The sequence below is a fragment of the Salmo salar genome, chromosome ssa07, assembly GCF_905237065.1.
Source record: "Salmo salar chromosome ssa07, Ssal_v3.1, whole genome shotgun sequence".
Classification (NCBI taxonomy): Eukaryota; Metazoa; Chordata; class Actinopteri; order Salmoniformes; family Salmonidae; genus Salmo; species Salmo salar.
The window spans coordinates 6,307,464-6,327,239 of NC_059448.1; the positions used below are offsets into that span (position 1 = coordinate 6,307,464).

The window sequence follows — 19,776 nt, forward strand, 5'->3', positions numbered from 1 at the left end:
TTCACTGTCCAGATCCATCTACACTTGTAAGATATCCAGACACAATGTGTCTGATTACCTCACTATACCTCTACCGCTGTCTCAGTCAAACTAGTATGAAATAAGGCATACCTACTTGAATTTGTTTATGATGACAGTTTTTTTATTCATTTTTTTGTCATTTACAATATTATATTGGCACAATGTACATAATTACTAATCAACAATAAAAAATTAGACAGCTTATATATACACTCCTTTTTCAAGGGAACTTCTTTAGTATTGGCTACATTATGGTGACAGATTCAGTAGGAAAAACATTAGCACTACCACAACATTACTGAAAAATAAACCATAATATTTTTTTTTAACGAGAAACACATTCATAACTGACACGTTACATTGTCTTGACATTATATAAATGTAGCTAATACATGGAATTAGAAATTCTGTCAATACAAAAAAAAATCACTAAATATATATTTGGAAACATCCTGACTAGTGATGGGTGTCGTGTAAATATTCCCAGACGTTCAGATTGTGTTCTCAGTCCCCTCCTGTACTCCCTATTCACTCATGACTGCACGGCCAGGCACAACTCCAACATTAAGTTTGCCGATGACGCAACAGTGATCACCAACAACGACGAGACATCTGCATAAAGGGAGGTCAGAGACCTGGCCGTGTGGTGCCAGGACAACAACCTCTCCCTCAACGTGATCAAGACTATAGAGATGATTGAGGACTACAGGAAAAGGAGGACTGAGCATGCCCCCATTCTCATGGACGGGGCTGTAGTGGAGCAGGTTGAGAGCTTCCAAGAGGCTTCTAAACAGCTTCTACCCCCTGCTACTCTCTGTTATTAGCTATGCATAAGTCACTTTAATAACTCTACCTACATGTATTTATTACCTCAATTACCTCGACTAACCGGTGCCCCGCACATTGACTCTGTACCGGTACCCCCTGTATATAGCCTCGCTATTGTTATTTTACTGCTGCTCTTAATTATTTGTTACTTATATTTCTTGGTTTTTTTTAGGTATTTTTCTTAAAACTGCATTGTTGGTTAAGGGCGTGTAAGTAAGCATTTCACTATAAGGTGAAATGTTGTATTCGGGCACGTGACAAACACATTTTATATGATTTGATTGTGACGTAGAATTTCTCACAGCGTGAACACTTGTATTTTTTTTATTTCACCTTTATTTAACCAGGTAAGCTAGTTGAGAACAAGTTCTCATTTACAACTGCGACCTGGCCAAGATAAAGCAAAGTTCAATAATTGCATGTGTGTCTCTTTATGTGGATTGCTGAGCTTGTGCGGATGTCTCTCTCCCACACCTTTCCTTGCCCTTGAATTAGCTAGCTGGCATAATTAGCTGTCAGCTGGTCGAGATGGGTTGTTCTCAGAGGTGTGCAGTTTTAGCTTGTTTGTATAGATAAATGGACAAGAGGTAAAAGCACTGAAGGGAAGCGATATGGAAAATCTATATCGATATCAGTCGCATTTTTTCAAAATTATATTGCTTTATGAAAAGCAATGTAATTGAGTGAATGCTTTTCTGTTCACTTCCAAGGCTGTGTGGCTGGAATTAGACAAATAAAATCAAATTTTATTGGTCACATGCAGATGTTATTGTGAGTGTAGCGAAATGCTTGTGCTTCTAGTTCCGACAGTGCAGCAATATCTAACAAGTAATCTAACAATTCCACAACAACTACCTAATACACACATCTAAGTAAAGGAATGGAATAAGAATATATACATATGGATGAGCAATGACCGAGCGGCATAGGCTAGATGCAATAGATGGTATAAAGATATGGCAAATAGGAGTGGCAATATCGTCCGTTATTATCCTCAGTAATTCATATTTTTTCCACTAATTGGTATTTTAACCAATTACATCAGATATTTTCTCATCAGATCTTTTCAGACCTGGTCTGATTGGTCAAAAGACCAAATAGTGAAAAAAAAAGATCAAAATTGGGCTGCCTGTGTAAACGCAGGCTAAGAAGTCCAGTAAAGCATTTCTGTTTGCCCATTGGGCCAGGTGAGACTCCCACAACCAGAAACCATATTGCAAGCCGAGATCAACTGCTCAGATTTTTTTCTTTTAAACATGATTTGGAGATTTTTACATTCAAATAATAAAAACAGTTCTGTAGGAATTAGTGTATTAGGTTTTTACAGGAGGCCTATCACAGGATATTGGCTAAAGGCCTAGACTGCCAATATTGTTCTTCTCAGACCATATTAAATTTCAAAACTCAAGCTTTGATAACAAAATAGAGCAGTTGGTGTAGCACTTGCGACGCACAGCTGAGCATAAAAAGAAATAATTTGCTTTTTATTTTACAGAACTGATGGTACCTGCATGTGATGGTCATGTTGCTTTCAAGACAACTGTGAACTTGGAAAAAAAACGAGGTCAAATCATGAAGTCAGTGAACTTCAGGTCAGAAAGATGGAGCTCTAGAAAGATGGCCAGGTTTTCAAGTTGGATGTTGAAAATGATTTTCCCCAGTAGAATTTTTGTTGTTTTTAAATGCACATACTCTAGTCAATATAATCTGATCTTTTCAAGTAAGCAGTAGTACATTGCTCTATAAAAGGGAAAAATCTACGGTTTCAAATGAAATGTCACCAGATGGCTCTACCATTAAAATAATAATAGTGAACACTATAGAGAGCGGCTATATTGCAAGGAGCTTCTCAACTGTCTCCTGTTCTCTGCACTGCTGGGAAAAACAGGGGATGGTCAAACCAAACACCAAGTAGATATCCATCTACTACATCCATCAACTACATCTCTCGACTACATCCATCCATCCACTACATCCATCTACTACTACATCCATCAACTACATCTCTCGACTACATCCATCCATCCACTACATCCATCTACTACTACATCCATCTACTATATCTCTACTACATCCATCGATCCATCCACCTACTACATCCATCTACCTACTACTTCCACCTACTACATCCACCTACTACACTGCTTTCACCAATCATATGTTTCCATGGTAGTCAAATCAAATCAAATTGCACTGCAGACAAAGGAGAAGAGCAAGGAGATGATGAATTGGACCAGTACAGAATACTACTGTACACACCCTAATATGAAGTGCACTTGATACACAAAACAATGTGTTAATACATAGTGCTGTAGTTTATTCACAGACATTTAACGGTCTTTGGATTCAGAAGTCTGATGATTGTGACTTTGGTTAGAAGCTAGAAGGGCATCAGTCTCAGCCTCTTCAACAGGTGGAGCGACATTGCTCTCTCTTTCAGAAACAGACACTTTTACAGTGTCTGTTTTATAGCGGCTGACATCTAATATCGTCATAGGGGCTTTGTCACCTTTACCTGGGTTAAAAAGAGGAAACACCTCCCCTATGAACATAGCTCTCACAGTGACAATCAGTTTATTGTCTTTTACATTGATAAAAGAGAGTACTCCCTTGTCATAGTCCAAATACACACCTAGTGTCTGAGGTCTAGGATTGGCAGGAAGTAGGATGTTGGGGGTCATATTAAGCCGTAAGCCTTTCTCTTTGTCTGAGGACAGGAACCAGAAACCATTGGAAGGTGTGGCTGGTACATCACCTTGTCTTTTAACAGACCCACTTGCAAGTCCAACCCACCAGGATTCTTTAATGCCTACATTCTCCTTATCCAGTCTAACCTCCCAGTAAGCACTGTTGCCCGAGGTAAAACCATGTGTTCCAAGTATATAAGCACGGTTACCCGGAGGACATACATTATCTTCACTGTCTCTCACAATTTTACCATTTTGACTAACTGTCAGATGACGATGAGCTGTCTTGGGATCCAATGTGACGTCCACTGTTGAAGACAAACACAGAATCAGGAGATGACAATGAACCGTAATAACAACAATCATGATAATAATAATCAGAATGTATCATACATTTTTCAAAATATTTTACCTCCAGCTTGTCTCATAGTCTCTATATCCACTAAATCTACACAAAAACAGGAACAATGTGTAAATGTTAAATGTATTTTGTACAGTAAGTATTCTGTATAAGGGATCAATATTTGCTATACACTCTTAGAAGTGTAGCATCTTGCATGATAAAGAAAGGCAATATCAGAATAAATTCAGATTCTCTCTGGAAAATGTCAAAATAAATTACCTTCAACTTGGCTCATAGTCTTGATATCCACTATATCTGCACAAAAACAGGGACAGTAGGAAAATGTTAAATGTATTCTGTACAGTAAGTATTTTGGATCAATATTTGCCATATGATAAAGAAAGGCAATATCTTACATTGTGGTGACTGAATGCACAGAATATGGTCCATTGGTAGTGTTTATAATTTTGTGTTCATTAGACTTGATTTAGTAGTAATTTAGAGTTTTAATTGTATTCTCTTACAGGATCAATGTAGGCCTAGTTACAGTATAAAATGCCACAACATTTAGGACACATGGTTATAAAGTTAAGCATTTACAATCCAATTCCGAACACTGACATTGAAAAGTGTGAAGTAGATAAATAGATTCCTTACCTCCTTCAGGCACACGTGTTGATTTGTTTCCTGAAAAGCAAAACACACATGAGTTTTCAATCAAATCTTAGGAGGGATAAAGGAGGGCTTAGGAGATGACTCCTCTGTTTTCTCCTGTAGGAAATCCAAATATGGTGGAAAGAGGATTCCATACCCTCTTAGGCTTAAGTTCAAATTTGACCCAGTCTAACATTTTCATGGCATTGTATGCTTATCAATATATAGTATAACTATCAAAACCAAAACATAGCCCTGACCTCTCTTTTTGTAGAGCACACCGATGAAGACAACGGACAGGAGCAGAAGCAGAGCTAAAATGATTACAGCTGTTTGCAGTCCTGATGAAGTCTCTGGAAGTGGAAAGAAGGTATCCCTTATTTAATTCAACAAACTGTTGGACACACACATTTCCATACACACAAGCATATAAATACACACACACACACACACACACACACACACACACACACACACACACACACACACACACACACACACACACACACACCTTGTGATAGGTTCCAGATCAGCACATGCTCATAGCAGAAAGAAACACTGTTATTATCCTTATTTACCTGGTACAGACGCAAGGTTCCGTAGGTCCACTCTTCCCTCCAACTCCTCCCCTTCAGACAGAACCAGAGAACAGGATACCCAGGGAGCACTGGAGGGGGAAGAGAGGACCCAGCTGTGGGCAGACACCAGACCATTGGCCCCACTGCTGTAGTCCAGCTTCTCAGGTTTCAGAGTCTGCCTCCCATCTGACCACTGTAGCCTGGGCCTTGGCTTCCATCCATGGGAAACACAGCTCACATTCACAGAGTCAGCATCTGTTCTGACTGCTGAGAGGAGAGGAGGGCTGCCCATCACTGGGAAGGAGATTAAGTGGACATTAAGGAGGAGGGGATTAAACTAAATAATGTCAAGTCTCCGAGAGTCTCAAATAAAAAACAGTATTACATTTTGTACCTCAGCTAATTCAACTATTTGTGAAAGAATGATGGAGATCTCTTCATTTCTATAGCATCATTCCTGGATATGTTTTACTTGAATGAACTCACCAGTTACATTGAGAAAGACACTGGCAATCTCATAGCCCTGGTTACTGCTGACGTAGCACACATACTCCCCTTGGTCTCTCAGAGTGACATTAACCAGCTTCAAGGTCACATCCCCTCCCTTCAGCCCTTCTGACGTAACCTCCCGGAGCCCAAGGGAGGTGCGGCCCTCAAATTGGGACTGCTGTGAGGCTTCCTGGATCTTTCTCTCTCTGTAGAGCAAGACCGGGTTGTCGAAATCTTTGGGCCGGTACCAACGCACCTCCAGGTCCTCTGCGTTCATGGAAGGGGTGAGCCAGCATGGCATGGTGGCAACATGTCCAAACCGCGCCGAGACCGGATCCTCGGGTACCGAACATGTGAAAATGTCTGATAGAGGAAGAAGAACATGTTCAAATTATCACCATCTTCTGATTACACTGTTTTACTTTGTTTTAACTTGGTGAGTTTAAAATGTCATAAGTCATATAAAAAGTTATTAATATTAGAGGTCGACCGATTAATCGGAATGGCCGATTAATTAGGGCCGATTTCAAGTTTTCCTAACAATCGGAAATCGGTATTTTTAGACACCAATTGCGGCCGAAGTAAGTTGCTAGCTAGCATTAAACTTCTTATAAAAACAATCAATCTTAACAAAATCACTAGTTAACTACACATGGTTGATGATATTACTAGTTTATCTAGCGTGTCCTGCGTTGCATATAATCGATGCAGTGCCTGTTAATTTCTCATCGAATCACAGCCTACTTCGCCAAACGGGTGATGAGGGTATATGCAGGGTATATGCAGCAGTTTGGGCCGCCTGGCTCGTTGCGAACTGTGTGAAGACCATTTATTCCTAACAAAAAACTTAATTAATTTGCTGGAATTGTACATAATTATGACATAACATTGAAGGTTGTACAATGTAACAGCAATATTTAGACTTAGGGATGCCACCCGTTAGATAAAATACGAAACGGTTCCGTATTTCACTGAAAGAATAAACGTTTGTCACGCCCTGAACATAGAGAGCCATTGTTTCTCTATGGTGAAGCAGGTCAGGGCGTGACTGGGGGGTATTCTAGTTTATTATTTCTATGTAGGGTTCTAGGTTATTATTTCTATGTTGGTGATTTGTATGATTCCCAATTAGAGGGAGCTGGTAATCGTTGTCTCTAATTGGGGATCAGATTTAAGTAGCTGTTTTTCCCACCTGCGTTTGTGGGATATTATTTTGTATTTTGTGTTTTGTGCATGTGCACCACTTAGTCACGTTTTGTTGTTTCTTTGTTTTGTGCGTTTCACTTAAATAAAATATGTGGAATCCAGATCATGCTGCACGTTGGTCCGAGTATACTTCCAGTTCGTACGACGAGCGTGACAACGTTTTGTTTTCGAAAGGATAGTTTCCGGATTTGACCATATTAACCTGTTGGGGCTAGGGGGCAGTATTTTCACGGCCGGATAAAAAACGTACCCGATTTAAACTGGTTACTACTCTTGCCCAGAAACGAGAATATGTATATTATTAGTAGATTTGGATAGAAAACACTCTAAAGTTTCTAAAACTGTTTGAATGGTGTCTGTGAGTATAACAGAACTCATATGGCAGCCAAAAACCTGAGAAGATTACAAGCAGGAAGTGGCCTGTCTGACAATTTGTGGTCCAACTGTTGCATCTCTATCGACATTACAGTATCTTTGGGGTTATGTGACACGTTCTAAGGCTTCCATTGGCTCTCTGAAGGCGCCAGAAAGTGGATTGGGGCGTCTGCTGTCTCTGGGCAAGGTTCAGGAGCTCTGTTTGTGAGTGGTCTGTCTGGTGGCTCAGAGCCTGGAAATGCGCGGTCACGAGAGACCACCATGTTTTTCTTTCCCTATTTGAATGAATACAACGTTGTCCGGTTGGAATATTATCGCTATTTTACGAGAAAAAAAATCGCATAAAAATTGATTTTAAACAGCGTTTGACATGCTTCTAAGTACGGTAAATGAACATTTAGCATTTTTTTGTCACGAAATGCGCCCGCGCGTCGCCCTTTGGATAGTGACCTGAACGCACGAACAAAACGGAGCTATTTGAATATAACTATGGATTATTTGGAACCAAAATAACATTTGTTGTTGAAGTAGAAGTCCTGGGAGTGCATTCTGACGAAGAACAGCAAAGGTAATCCAATTTTTCTAATAGTAATTCTGAGTTTACTGAGCCTCAACGTTGGCGAGTGTCTGAATAGCTAGCCGTGATGGCCGAGCTATGTACTCAGAATATTGCAAAATGTGCTTTCGCCGAAAAGCTATTTTAAAATCTGACACCGCGATTGCATAAAGGAGTTCTGTATCTATAATTCTTAAAATAATTATGTATTTTGTGAACGTTTATGCTGAGTAATTTAGTAAATTCACCGGAAGTTTTCGGTGTGTATGCTAGTTCTGAACATCACATGCTAATGTAAAAAGCTGGTTTTTGATATAAATATGAATTTGATTGAACAAAACATGCATGTATTGTATAACATAATGTCCTTGGAGTGTCATCTGATGAAGACATCAAAGGTTAGTGCTGCATTTAGCTGTGGTTTGGGTTTTTGTGACATATATGCTTGCTTTGAAAATGGCTGTGTGATTATTTCTGGCTGGGTACTCTCCTGACATAATCTAATGTTTTGCTTTCGCTGTAAAGCCTTTTTGAAATCGGATAATGTGGTTGGATTAACGAGAGTCTTATCTTTCAAATGGTGTAAAATAGTCATGTTTGAGAAATTGAAGTTATAGCATTTTTCAGGTTTTTGTATTTCGCGCCACGGTATACCACTGGCTGTTGAATAGAGTGGGACGCTGACGTCCCACGTTTCCCATAGAAGTTAATTACCTAAGGCTCGTATTTCTGTGTGTTACTATGTTATAATTAAGTGTATGATTTGATATTTGATAGAGCTGACTGAGCGGTGGTAGGCAGCAGCAGGCTCCTAAGCATTCATTCAAACAGCACTTTCGTGCGTTTGCCAGCAGCTCTTCGCTGTGCTTCAAGCATTGAGCTGTTTATGACTTCAAGCCTATCAACTCCCGAGATTAGGCTCGTGTAACCGATGTGAAATGGCTAGCTAGTTAGCGGGTTGCGTGCTAATAGCGTTTCAATCAGTGACGTCACTCGCTCTGAGACCTTGAAGTAGTTGTTCCCCTTGCTCTGTAAGGGCTGCGGCTTTTGTAGAGCGATAGGTAACGATGCTTCGAGGGTGGCTGTTGTCGATGTGTTCCTGGTTCGAGCCCAGGTAGGGGCGAGGAGAGGGACGGAAGCTATACTATTACACTGGCAATACTAAAGTGCCTATAAGAACATCCAATAGTCAAAGGTATATGAAATACAAATGGTATTGAGAGAAATATTCCTATAATAACCTCAACCTAAAACTTCTTACATGGGAATATTGAAGACTCATGTTAAAAGCAGCCACCAGCTTTCTCATGTTCTGAGTTAGCTTTTTTTACATGGCACATATTGCACTTTTACTTTCTTCTCCAACAATTAGTTTTTCCATTATTTAAACCAAATTGAACATGTTTCATTATTTATTTGAAGCTAAATTGATTTTATTGATGTATTATATTAAGTTACAATAAGTGTTAATTCAGTATTGTTGTAATTGTCATTACAAATAAATAAAAATTGAAATCGTCCGATTAATCGGTTTCGGCTTTTTTTGGTCCTCCATTTATCGGTATCTGCGTTGAAAAATCATAATCGGTCGACCTCTAATATTACTTTCATTACTAAAAGTATAAGCCTCAGAAATGTGTTGTTTGTTTTTTGTAAAATACATCACATGGCACCTCCAAAATATAGCCTACAAGGCATTTGTGGTCTGGTATCCAAAGATTCGATATCTTTAAATCTGTAACATCCAATAGAAAACTGGTAGCCTCATAAATACCAGACTGATTCACTTTTGCAGATAAAACATATGTCACGTTCGTCATATGGATGAGACCAAAATGCAGCGGGAATGTGTATACTCATCTTCTTTTATTTGAAGGAAAAATGAACAAAACAGTTGAACAAAACAAACGACGGAAAACAGTCCTGTCAGGTGCAACAACCACAAAACAGGAAACAACTACCCACAAAACCCCATGGAAAAAACACCCCTATAAAAAGGACCTTCAATTAGAGTCAACGAGTAGCAGCTGCCTCCAATTGAAGGTCAACCCAATAAACTAAACATAGAAATAGACATACTAGAATAAACATAGAAATATACTAACATAGAACAATACCCCAAAACCCCGAAACACACTAAACAAACACCCCCTGCCACACCCTGACGAAACTACAATAACAAACAACCCATTTTACTGGTCAGGACGTGACAACATCAATATAAGCTTTCAGGATCAGGCAGCTTTGCAAAATTAGAAAACTGGGTCGTCACTAGATACCACGGCCACAAAGTTATAAACCCTGCCTAACACCTTACCCAAACCGGCCACGTGCCATCATGAGCAAATTGATTTTGTCCCCCCACACCAAACGCGATCAAGACACGCAGGTTAAAATATTCAAACAAGCTCTGAACCAATTATATAAATTTGGGGAGAGGTCAAAAAGCATTATACATTCATGGCAATTTAGCTAGCTAGCTTGCAGTTGCTAGCTAATTTGTCCTATTTACCTAGCTTGCTGTTGCTAGTTAATTTGTCCTGGGATATAAACATTGAGTTGTTACTTTACCTGAAATACACAAGGTCCTCTACTCCGACAATTAATCCACACATAAACGGTCAACATAATCGTTTCTAGTTATCTCTCCTCTTTCCGCTTTTTCTTCTCTTGACTTTATATTGGATTGGCAACTTTCATAAATTAGGTGCATTACCGCCACTGACCTAGTTCGTCTTTCAGTCACCCACGTGGGTATAACCAATGAGGAGATGGCACGTGGGTACCTGCTTCTATAAACCAATGAGGAGATGGGAGAGGCAGGACTTGCAGCACGATCTGCATCACAAATAGAACTGACTTCTATTTTAGCCCTTGGCCACGCAGACGCTCGTTGACACGCGCGCAATAATTTAATAATATAGATTTATATGACTACACCGCTAAATTTTTAAATCTATATTATTCAATTATTGCTCCCACACTGCTCGCATGTCTGTTGCCAAGGGCTAAAATAGAAGTCAGTTCTATTTGTGATGCAGATCGCGCTGCAAGTCCTGCCTCTCCCATCTCCTCATTGGTTTATAGAAGCAGGTACCCACATGCCACCTCCTCATTGGTTATACCCACGTGGGTGAGCGGTAATGCACGTAATTTATGAAAGTTGCCAATCCAATATAAAGCCAAGAGAAGAAAAAGCCTGGAAGGAGGAGAGATGACTAGAAACGATTCTGTTGACCGTTTTATTTGTGGCTTAATTGGCGAGGTAGAGGATGTTCTCCATTTCAGGTAAAACAACAACTCAATGTTTAACGTTATAGCCCGGGACAAATTAGCCAGGAAGTGCAAGCTAGCTAAATTGCCATAAATGTTTACTGTCCCCAAATTAATATAATTGGTTCAGAGTTTGTTTTGATATTTTAACCTGCGTGTCGTGATCGCGTTTGGTTTCTTTGGCAACGCAGGCCCTCGTTGGCATGCGAGCAGTGTGGGTGCAGTAATTGAATAACATGTATGTCGGTGTCGGTGTGACGGGAAGGAATTGCGCCGGCAAAAGATTCCAAATAGACCTATACAAATACAGTAATTAGTCTATTACAGTTCCTTTATTGAATCATTGTTATAATTCAGTAAAGATTTTAAACCGCCACTACCAGTCTTGGCTACTCACCTGAAGTGGCAGTGGAGAGAGACACACACCAAGCTGCCAATGTGCACAACCACATAACCTGAAGAGAATGAAAAATGGTTAATTTCACTATATGGAAATCTTGCCTATCGTTCGTGGGCACATATTACTTTCACCTTCAAATAGAAATCTAAAATATATTGATTGGGCTATGGTCGATCGTCGCAAAAATCATTTAGATACTGTATTTCCGCAATAGCTTATTACAAATGAGACAAAGGTAAAGCACATTACGCCATGAGGTACCTATAGAAGCGAAGGTCTACTTACTGTATACAGGGCCCTCGACCTGTCTTTTTCAATAACGCAAGGTGGCATGTCGTGCGTAAAATCTCTGAAAAATCACGACGTCCAAATGAAGTCGGGAAATATTAGTTCAGAAAATAATGCTAATAATCCTTTATCATATAATATCTCAATCACACTTGTGCGAATAACTAGACCTTATCTTCCTCTGACAAGACCGTTGAACAATAAATGTGCTGTGCCTATTTGTCGCAGTACACTTTCACTTTCGAATTTGTTCAAATGTACTGTCGACTTTTATAACTAAACCAAGATAAGATAAGGAAAGCCGTTTGGGTCTTTGTGTGTTAAAGGACATATACACGTCAAATAACACTATTTGACGTGTCAAATCAGCTTTTAATTTCAAATAACACCATTATATTATAGAATGTATGGAACGCCGTTTGGGTGTTGCCTGTCAAAAAAAGATACTCGCGTCAAATTAATGTGTTTTAAAAAAGCACATTCAAATAATCTGAAAAAAAGTATATTTTATTGGAACACTATGTACATATTGTTGAATGGTGAGGTATAGACCATTTCTATTTACAGTATGTATTAAATGATGAACATCTATTTTACAGTCGGAGGGATCACGCAGAAAGACTAACTCTGGTGTGAAATATCACCTTCAATTCAATTGGTTTTTTTATCAGAGTGAAATGCAACTCATAATACACAGTGGTGAAAAAAGTATTCAATTGTCATACTTGAGTAAAAATAAAGAAACCTTATGTCACGTTCTGACCTGTAAAGGTGTTATGTGTTAGTGTTTAGTTTGGTCACGATGTGGCAGAGGGTATTTGTTTGATGTGGTTCAGGGTGGTTGTGTGTATGTGTCCATGTAGAGAGGGGTATTTGATTTATTAGTCCAGGGTTTTGGTTATTGTTCTATGTTAGTTTATTTCTATGTTCTGTCTAGTCATTTGTATTTCTATGTTTAGTTAATTGGTGTTGGGGCCTTCAGTTCGAGGCAGCTGTCTATCGTTTCCTCTGATTGAAGGTCCTATAATTAGGGGTGTGTTTGTATTGTGGGTAGTTGTATTCTGTTTTGTGCTTGTCACATGACTGAATTGTTAGTGTCGTTTCTGTTAATTGTATACGTGTTTATTTTGTTTCTACTTCTTATATATTAAAAAGAGAAGATGAGTATACACTTCCCTGTTGCACTCAAGCAAAAGTTAGTCAGCCAGTAAAATATTACTTGAGTAAAAGTCTAAAAGTATTTGGTTTTAAATATATTTACATATCAAAAGTAAATGTATTTGCTAAAATATACTTAAGTATCAAAACATAAAGTAAAAATCAATTCAAATTCCTTAAATTAAGCAAACCAGACTGCACAATTGTCTTGTTTTTTTTATTTACATATAGCCAGGGGAACACTCCAACACTCAGACAATCAAGGCACAAGGTGAGACCCAGATTCAGACACAATAGGCAACAGGCAAAGGTCAAAACCGGGAGGACAAGAAAAAGTAGAATTGCAGAAGAGTACAGGAAAAAACACACTTGGTTGACTTGACTAAACATACAAAACAAACTGGCACAGAGAGACAGGAAACACAGGGATAAAAAAAACACTGGGGAAAATAACAACACCTGGAGGGAGTGGAGACAATCACAGGAACAGGTGAAACAGCTCAGGGTGTGACACAGACGTAATTTACAAACAAAGCTTTTGCATTTAGTGAGTCTGCCAGATCAGAGGCAGTAGGGATGACATCTTGATAAGTGCCTGAGTGGACCATTCCCCTTTCCTGCTAAGCATTCAAATGTAACGAGTAGTTTTGGGTGTCAGGGAAAATGTATGGAGTAAAAAGTACATTATTTTCTTTACAAAAATAGTGAAGTAAAAGTAAAAGTTGTCATTAATATAAATAGTAAAGTGAAGTACAGATACTCAACAAAAAAAAACAATAAGTAGTACTTTAACATTTTTACTTAACTACTTTACACCACTGTAAATAATACATATTGCATATTCAGCTCAAGCTAAACAATGCTAAACCACAGATTTTACATGCAGTACAGGTAATGATACTAGATGGACTCTCAAATTCACACAAAATGTTTAGCCTGGTCTGATGGTTTCCCATGTGGACAACGGGACAAAAATGAAAGACAGAATGAAATGATGAGAGGGCATTTTAATATGAAATATTAATCTAACAAACTACACCTCAAACAGAATGGCATTTGGAGTATACTGTGCTGTAGTTCTTGAGATGGAGAGGTGTCATGATATGTCAGTGTTATCATCATTACTAAACCAGTTGGACATTACAAAGCATCTCTGCCTAATCGGGATCCTAAAGGAACCCACCCACCTTCACAGGCCTCTTTTTCTACACTTGACATTTCTGACAATGTAAAAAAATTCTAGCTTGGAATGACAACATGACAATAATGAAAGCCAGAATGAAATAATGAGAGACATTTTTACTGTTTTCTCATGGGTCTCTCTCGTCCCTCTGCACCACACACATAGTGAGCAAAATGTTTGAAATATCGAATCGCAGCATCAAAATCGCAGTACATATAGAATTGTGAGAACCTCAGTATGTATCGTCTCGGCACCTAAGGATCGTGATATCGTATTGTGAGGTCCCTGGAGATTTTTTTTCTTTCTGGTTTGTCAAACTTTATTCCCACCAACACATTTGTAGAATGCCCCGCCCCTCTGGCTTTGAATGACAGCAGCATGACCAATGAGCTGCCGGGTGTATTGCTCTGGAACTCCAGGATCACTTGAGCCCGCCTCTTCTGGCTCAGTGCCGTCCAGACGCACAAACCTGAAAACTGTCCTCCCTGAGTGGGAAGTGTGTGAACAGAGACAACCAGACTCTTGATGTTGTTGTCCTCACTGCGCAGTCTGAGCAGGCTAGACAGAGCCTCCACCTTGGAGCGGCTCCTCCAGGTCTCCGAGAGGTTACTCTCCTCTTCTTCCTGAAGAAACTCCACCAGCTCACTAGTCTCTGCAGTAGACGTGTGCACAGTGTTTGATGACGGGCCAACAGACAGTCCAGACACATGGCACACTCTGCCGAGCACCAGTCTGTCTCTCTATGACGTCCACTGCCCAGCACCAGTCTGTCTCTCTATGACGTCCACTGCCCAGGATCAGCCTCAGCCTCTCTATGACGTCCACTGCCCAGGATCAGACTCAGCCTCTCTATGACGTCCACTGCCCAGGATCAGCCTCAGCGTCACTCTCTATGACGTCCACTGCCCAGGATCAGCCTCAGCGTCACTCTCTCTATGACGTCCACTGCCCAGCACCAGCCTCAGCCTCTCTATGACGTCCACTGCCCAGGATCAGCCTCTCTATGACGTCCACTGCCCAGGATCAGACTCAACGTCACTCTCTCTGTGACGTCCACTGCCCAGCCTCAGCCTCTCTGTGACATCCACTGCCCAGCACCAGCCTCAGCCTCTCTATGACATCCACTGCCCAGGATCAGCCTCAGCCTCTCTATGACGTCCACTGCCCAGGATCAGCCTCAACGTCACTCTCTCTGTGACGTCCACTGCCCAGCCTCAGCCTCTCTGCGACGTCCACTGCTCAGCCTCAGCCTCTCTGTGACGTCCACTGCCCAGGATCAGCCTCAACGTCACTCTCTCTGTGACGTCCACTGCCCAGCCTCAGCCTCTCTGCGACGTCCACTGCCCAGCCTCTCTGTGACGTCCACTGCCCAGCACCAGCCTACAACATACAACTTCTATCAAATTCCTAAAATCATGCCTGAGAAGACCAATGAAATCATAACGTTATCCTAATATGGTGTGGATACAGGAGTAGCCTATTCTACAATACTGTATGTGCTACTATTATGTAGCTAATTGATAAATTAAATTGTAAATGTGGATGGGTACGCTTCTTCATTCAATGATTACGGTATTGTACAAGTTAGATACAGGAGTAGCCTATAGTCTACAATGTGTTTATTTTTCTTTACCATATATTTGTCTTTATATTACAAAATATTGTTAAATAGGAATAAATAATTTAAATTGTTTTTGGATTTAAATTGCTAGCTACTGTACGTTACTTATTTACTTACATCAGACTGCCTAGTCAGCTAGCTAGCTAACCAGACAGTTTTGTTTAGCTAACGTTAGCTAGCTAGCTAACTGTTTTTGTAGCTTTATGTTTGTACGTAGCTTGCACTTCAATGGCATCCTTCGAGGAGATGCTATTTTTTTCTTTCCAACTAGGTGAAGTACTATGAAGGCACCACTGATCTCGACAAGAGGCGCAACATTCGTAGGGGGCAGAAATTCACTATTCAGGGTAACGTTAGAAGTTAAATGCCTATTACATAACTGGAAGGATTTAGCTGTGAACAACCATTTTCCATCTAGGTAGTTGGTCATCTAGAAGTTACTAGTTATACATTTAGTTATATGTCTGTCATATTGAGGTATCTAGCTATAAGTTAACCCTGATCAATCAAATGGATAGGTCTAAGCAATTATGGTCATTCCAACTGCCCTTAACTAGGTGTCTTTGCTAGACAGACACACAGACGGGGGTGAAAGTGATGGTGGGAGATGGTGGGAAGAGCGTGAAAGACAGAGAGATATGGGGGGAGAGAGAAACACAGAAGGACAGTGGTGCAAAATTACTTAGACATGAGTATTTCCACAACTCTTGTCTTCAAACTTGTTAGGCAATAACATGTATCTACGGGGGAAGGATGGCCAGCCTCACAGGAGTGTGATTTTTAACTGAGGAGAAGGAGGCCATGCTGACCGAGATGCAAGCTGGCCATTTCAGAGTGAAGCGCATGATTGCCAAAATCAACATACTCTTCTTTTGGCATTTGGCATGGGATTGTCAAGAATGTGGACAGCTGGGCAAGTGAAATAACCTTTTGTTTATCAATCACATTCTATTATATCTGAAATTATTATGATTTCATATCAGAGAGAACATAATATTTCAATTTGTCACCTTGTGCTTAATAGTCAGTACCCTGTCTAGTCTCACAGAAGTTTGAGAGGGTGAACACTTTGGCGTAGGAGTTGAAGCCCATCAGTTGTTTCACCATTGCACATGATCGGTAAGTGTCACAGTTCAAATTTTGCCCTGATACGTTGTTTTGTAATGGTCGCTTTATTTGAGTACTCACCATATCGCCTGCTGTATGAACGTGGAGCTGCAGCTGTTCACTGAGGTGAACAACGCAATTGTAAATACAATTATTGAATATACTGTAGTATTTAAAATTCGTGATTGACTTAGTGTTTTTTGTCTATTGCTATTTTTGTATAACATACTTTCAGATCACTGAAACTCCACCTGATGTGATGGAAGTTGTCGAACCAGATCAGAACGCCTTCAAGGACGACCTTCAGGCACAAGGTGAGAAGGATGTGGAGGTTGTCCGCTGTTAATTTATTTATTTTCTGTCCCGCCAAGAAATATGTGAGAGATGTATTTGTAATAATATGATATATAAATTGCATATATTTCTATTATCAATCAATGTGAGATTGAACAAGGACAAGGCGCTGGAGAAACAGAAGGAGAGCTACCAGAGGAGAATCAAGAGAATCAAGAGCTTCGACATCCGGGCGAATGACTTGGTTTGGAAGAAGGATGAAAGGAAGGCGAGACGTGGGAAACCTTGCTGCTCTTTCGCTCCTAGCTGGGGTCACCATCCGTTAAGGTGAATATAAAAATCTCAGATAACTACTATTTGCATTTGCCTCCTCGCGGTGGGCGGCATCGTCATGCTGTCAGCAGTACCAACACTGGCCCGGGGGTTTTTCCAAATAGTAAATCTCAAGGGTCACGTTAAGTTACCTCCGCTGCCAGGTAGTTAGTGTTAAGGTGTATGACTCCAGTGGTCATGACATCACCCTGGACTTTTTCAACTCTAACCTTTTCCAGGGACCACCCCTCATCAACCCCACTGACACAAAGAAATTACAGACAGGTATTGTCACGTCCTGACCATAGTAAGAGGTTATGGTAGAGTTAAGTAGGTCAGGGCGTGACAGGGGGTGTTTTGTGTTTTTCTAGGTTTTGTATTTCTAGGTTGAAGTTCTAGGTTTCTATTTCTATGTTTTTTTGGGGTTGATCTCCAATTGGAGGCAGCTGGTCCTCGTTGTCTCTAATTGGATATCATATTTAAGTAGGGGTTTTCTTGCTGGGTTTTGTGGGTTATTATATTTTGAGTAGTGTTCGTTTCTCTCTGCGTCACGGTTTGTTGTTTTGTCAATTCAGTTATTTATGTATTGCAAAGTTTCACGGATTTAATCAAATGTGGAACTACAACCACGCTGCACTTTGGTCTGCTCCTTTCGACAGCCGTGACAGAATACCCCACCACAAAAGGACCAAGCAGCGTGCAAAGGAATGGACCTGGGAGGAAGTTCTGGACGGCAAGGGATCCTGGACATGGGAGGAGATCCAGGCTGGATGGGATCGCCTCCATTGGGAACAGGTGGAGGCAGCGAGAGCAGAGCGGCGACGAGAGGAGGAACTAGCCCGGCAGGCAACAAGGCAAGCACAAGAGGCAGCCCCCCCCCCCAAAAAATTGGGGGGCTCATGGGGAGATTGGCAGAGTCAGGTTGAAGACCTGAGCCAACTCCCCGTGCTTACTGTGGGGGGCGAGTGATCGAGCAAGCACCATGTTATGCTGAGATACGCACTGTGTCGCCAGTGCGCAGCTACAGCCCAGTGCGCTCAGTGCAAGCTCCTCACAGGTGCTGTGCTAGAGTTGGCATTAAGCCAGGAAGGAGTATGCCTGCTCAGCGTTCCTGGTCTCCGGTGTGTCTTCTCGACCCAGGTTATCCTGCGCCAGCTCTACGCACGGTACCCCCAGTTCGCCAACACAAACCTGTGCAACCTGTCACAACGCCTCGCGCTTGTCGGGCTATGGTGGTTATCCAGTCAGGATGGGTTGTGCCAGCCATAAGCTCCAGACCTCCAGTGCGCCTCCACAGGCCAGTATACCCTGTGCCTGCTCCGCGCACCCGGCCTCCAGCGATGTTCCCTAGTCCAGAACTCTCAGCGACGTTCTCTAGTCTGGTGAGACCTATTCCAGCTCCACGAAAGAAGCCTCCAGCGATGATCTATGGTCTGAAGCCTGTAGGGATGATCAATGGCACGAAGCCTCCAGAGATAATCCATGGCCCGGAGTCTGTAGGGATAATCCATGGCAAGAAGCTTGTAGGGATGATCCATGGCACGAAGCCTCCAGTGATGATCCGTGGCGCTGATCCTGCAGCGAGGGTCCCCGGTCAGGAGCCTCCAGCGAGGGTCCCCGGTCAGGAGCCTCCAGCGACGGTCCCCGGTCAGGAGCCTCCAGCGACGCTCCCCGGTCAGGTGCCTCCAGAACCTCCAGCAATGATCTACAGTCCGGTTCTTTCGACGACGATCCATGGTCCGGTGGTAATAAAGCAGAAGGATCAGCAGGTGGAGCGGGGATTACGCCCCGAACCGGAGCCGCCTCCTCTGCTGGAGGTTAAGTTTATGTGGACTGCATTTGAGCGCCATAAACAGGAGTTGCCCACCCTACCCTCCCTTTTGTTTTTGTATTTTGTTTAGGAGCATTCGGAGTCTGCACCTTTGGGGGGGGGGTGTACTGTCACGTCCTGACCATAGTAAGAGGTTATTTTCTATGGTAGAGTAGGTCAGGGCGTGACAGGGGGTGTTGTGTTTTTCTATGTTTTGTATTTCTATGTTTAAGTTCTAGGTTTCTATTTCTGTATTTTTTTGGTTGATCTCCAATTGGAAGCAGCTGGTCCTCGTTGTCTTTAATTGGTGATCATATTTAAGTAGGGGGTTTTCTTCCTGGGTTTTGTGGGTTATTATATTTTGAGTGTGTGTTTCTCTCTGCGTCACGGTTTGTTTTGTCAATTCAGTTATTTATGTTTTGCGTACTCAGTAAATATGTGGAAAGCTACAGAGAAGCATATGAGATCTACGTAATCTTAAAATCGAATTCATACTCTCCAATATGACGTAATAAAGAATTCTTAGCATGTAAGAAACCCTTTATCTCAGATTCTTGTTCTAAGAAGGGCATTTATACTTTCAAAGACATATT

At 41.2% G+C, this 19,776-nt stretch overlaps 1 protein-coding gene and 1 long non-coding RNA gene across 2 annotated transcripts; one reads left to right on the forward strand and one right to left on the reverse strand.

Annotated features, from left to right (window-relative positions):
* Nucleotides 1-120: 120 nt before the first annotated feature.
* On the reverse strand, nucleotides 121-11,984 carry LOC106608487 (butyrophilin subfamily 1 member A1). The gene is made up of 9 exons (XM_014206422.2): nucleotides 11,696-11,984; nucleotides 11,408-11,465; nucleotides 5,598-5,963; nucleotides 5,112-5,405; nucleotides 4,794-4,886; nucleotides 4,537-4,566; nucleotides 4,159-4,194; nucleotides 3,949-3,984; nucleotides 121-3,844 (listed from the first exon to the last, which is right to left on the reverse strand). Exons 1-9 carry the CDS (start codon nucleotides 11,741-11,743, stop codon nucleotides 3,180-3,182), a joined length of 1,626 nt encoding a protein of 541 aa, XP_014061897.2. The 5' UTR covers nucleotides 11,744-11,984; the 3' UTR covers nucleotides 121-3,179.
* Nucleotides 10,876-19,110, forward strand: LOC106608488 (uncharacterized). The gene is made up of 6 exons (XR_006770558.1): nucleotides 10,876-11,025; nucleotides 15,932-16,007; nucleotides 16,387-16,779; nucleotides 17,003-17,081; nucleotides 17,212-17,388; nucleotides 18,033-19,110. It is a non-coding gene; the product is annotated as an uncharacterized lncRNA (long non-coding RNA).
* The last annotated feature ends 666 nt before the right edge of the window (nucleotides 19,111-19,776 follow it).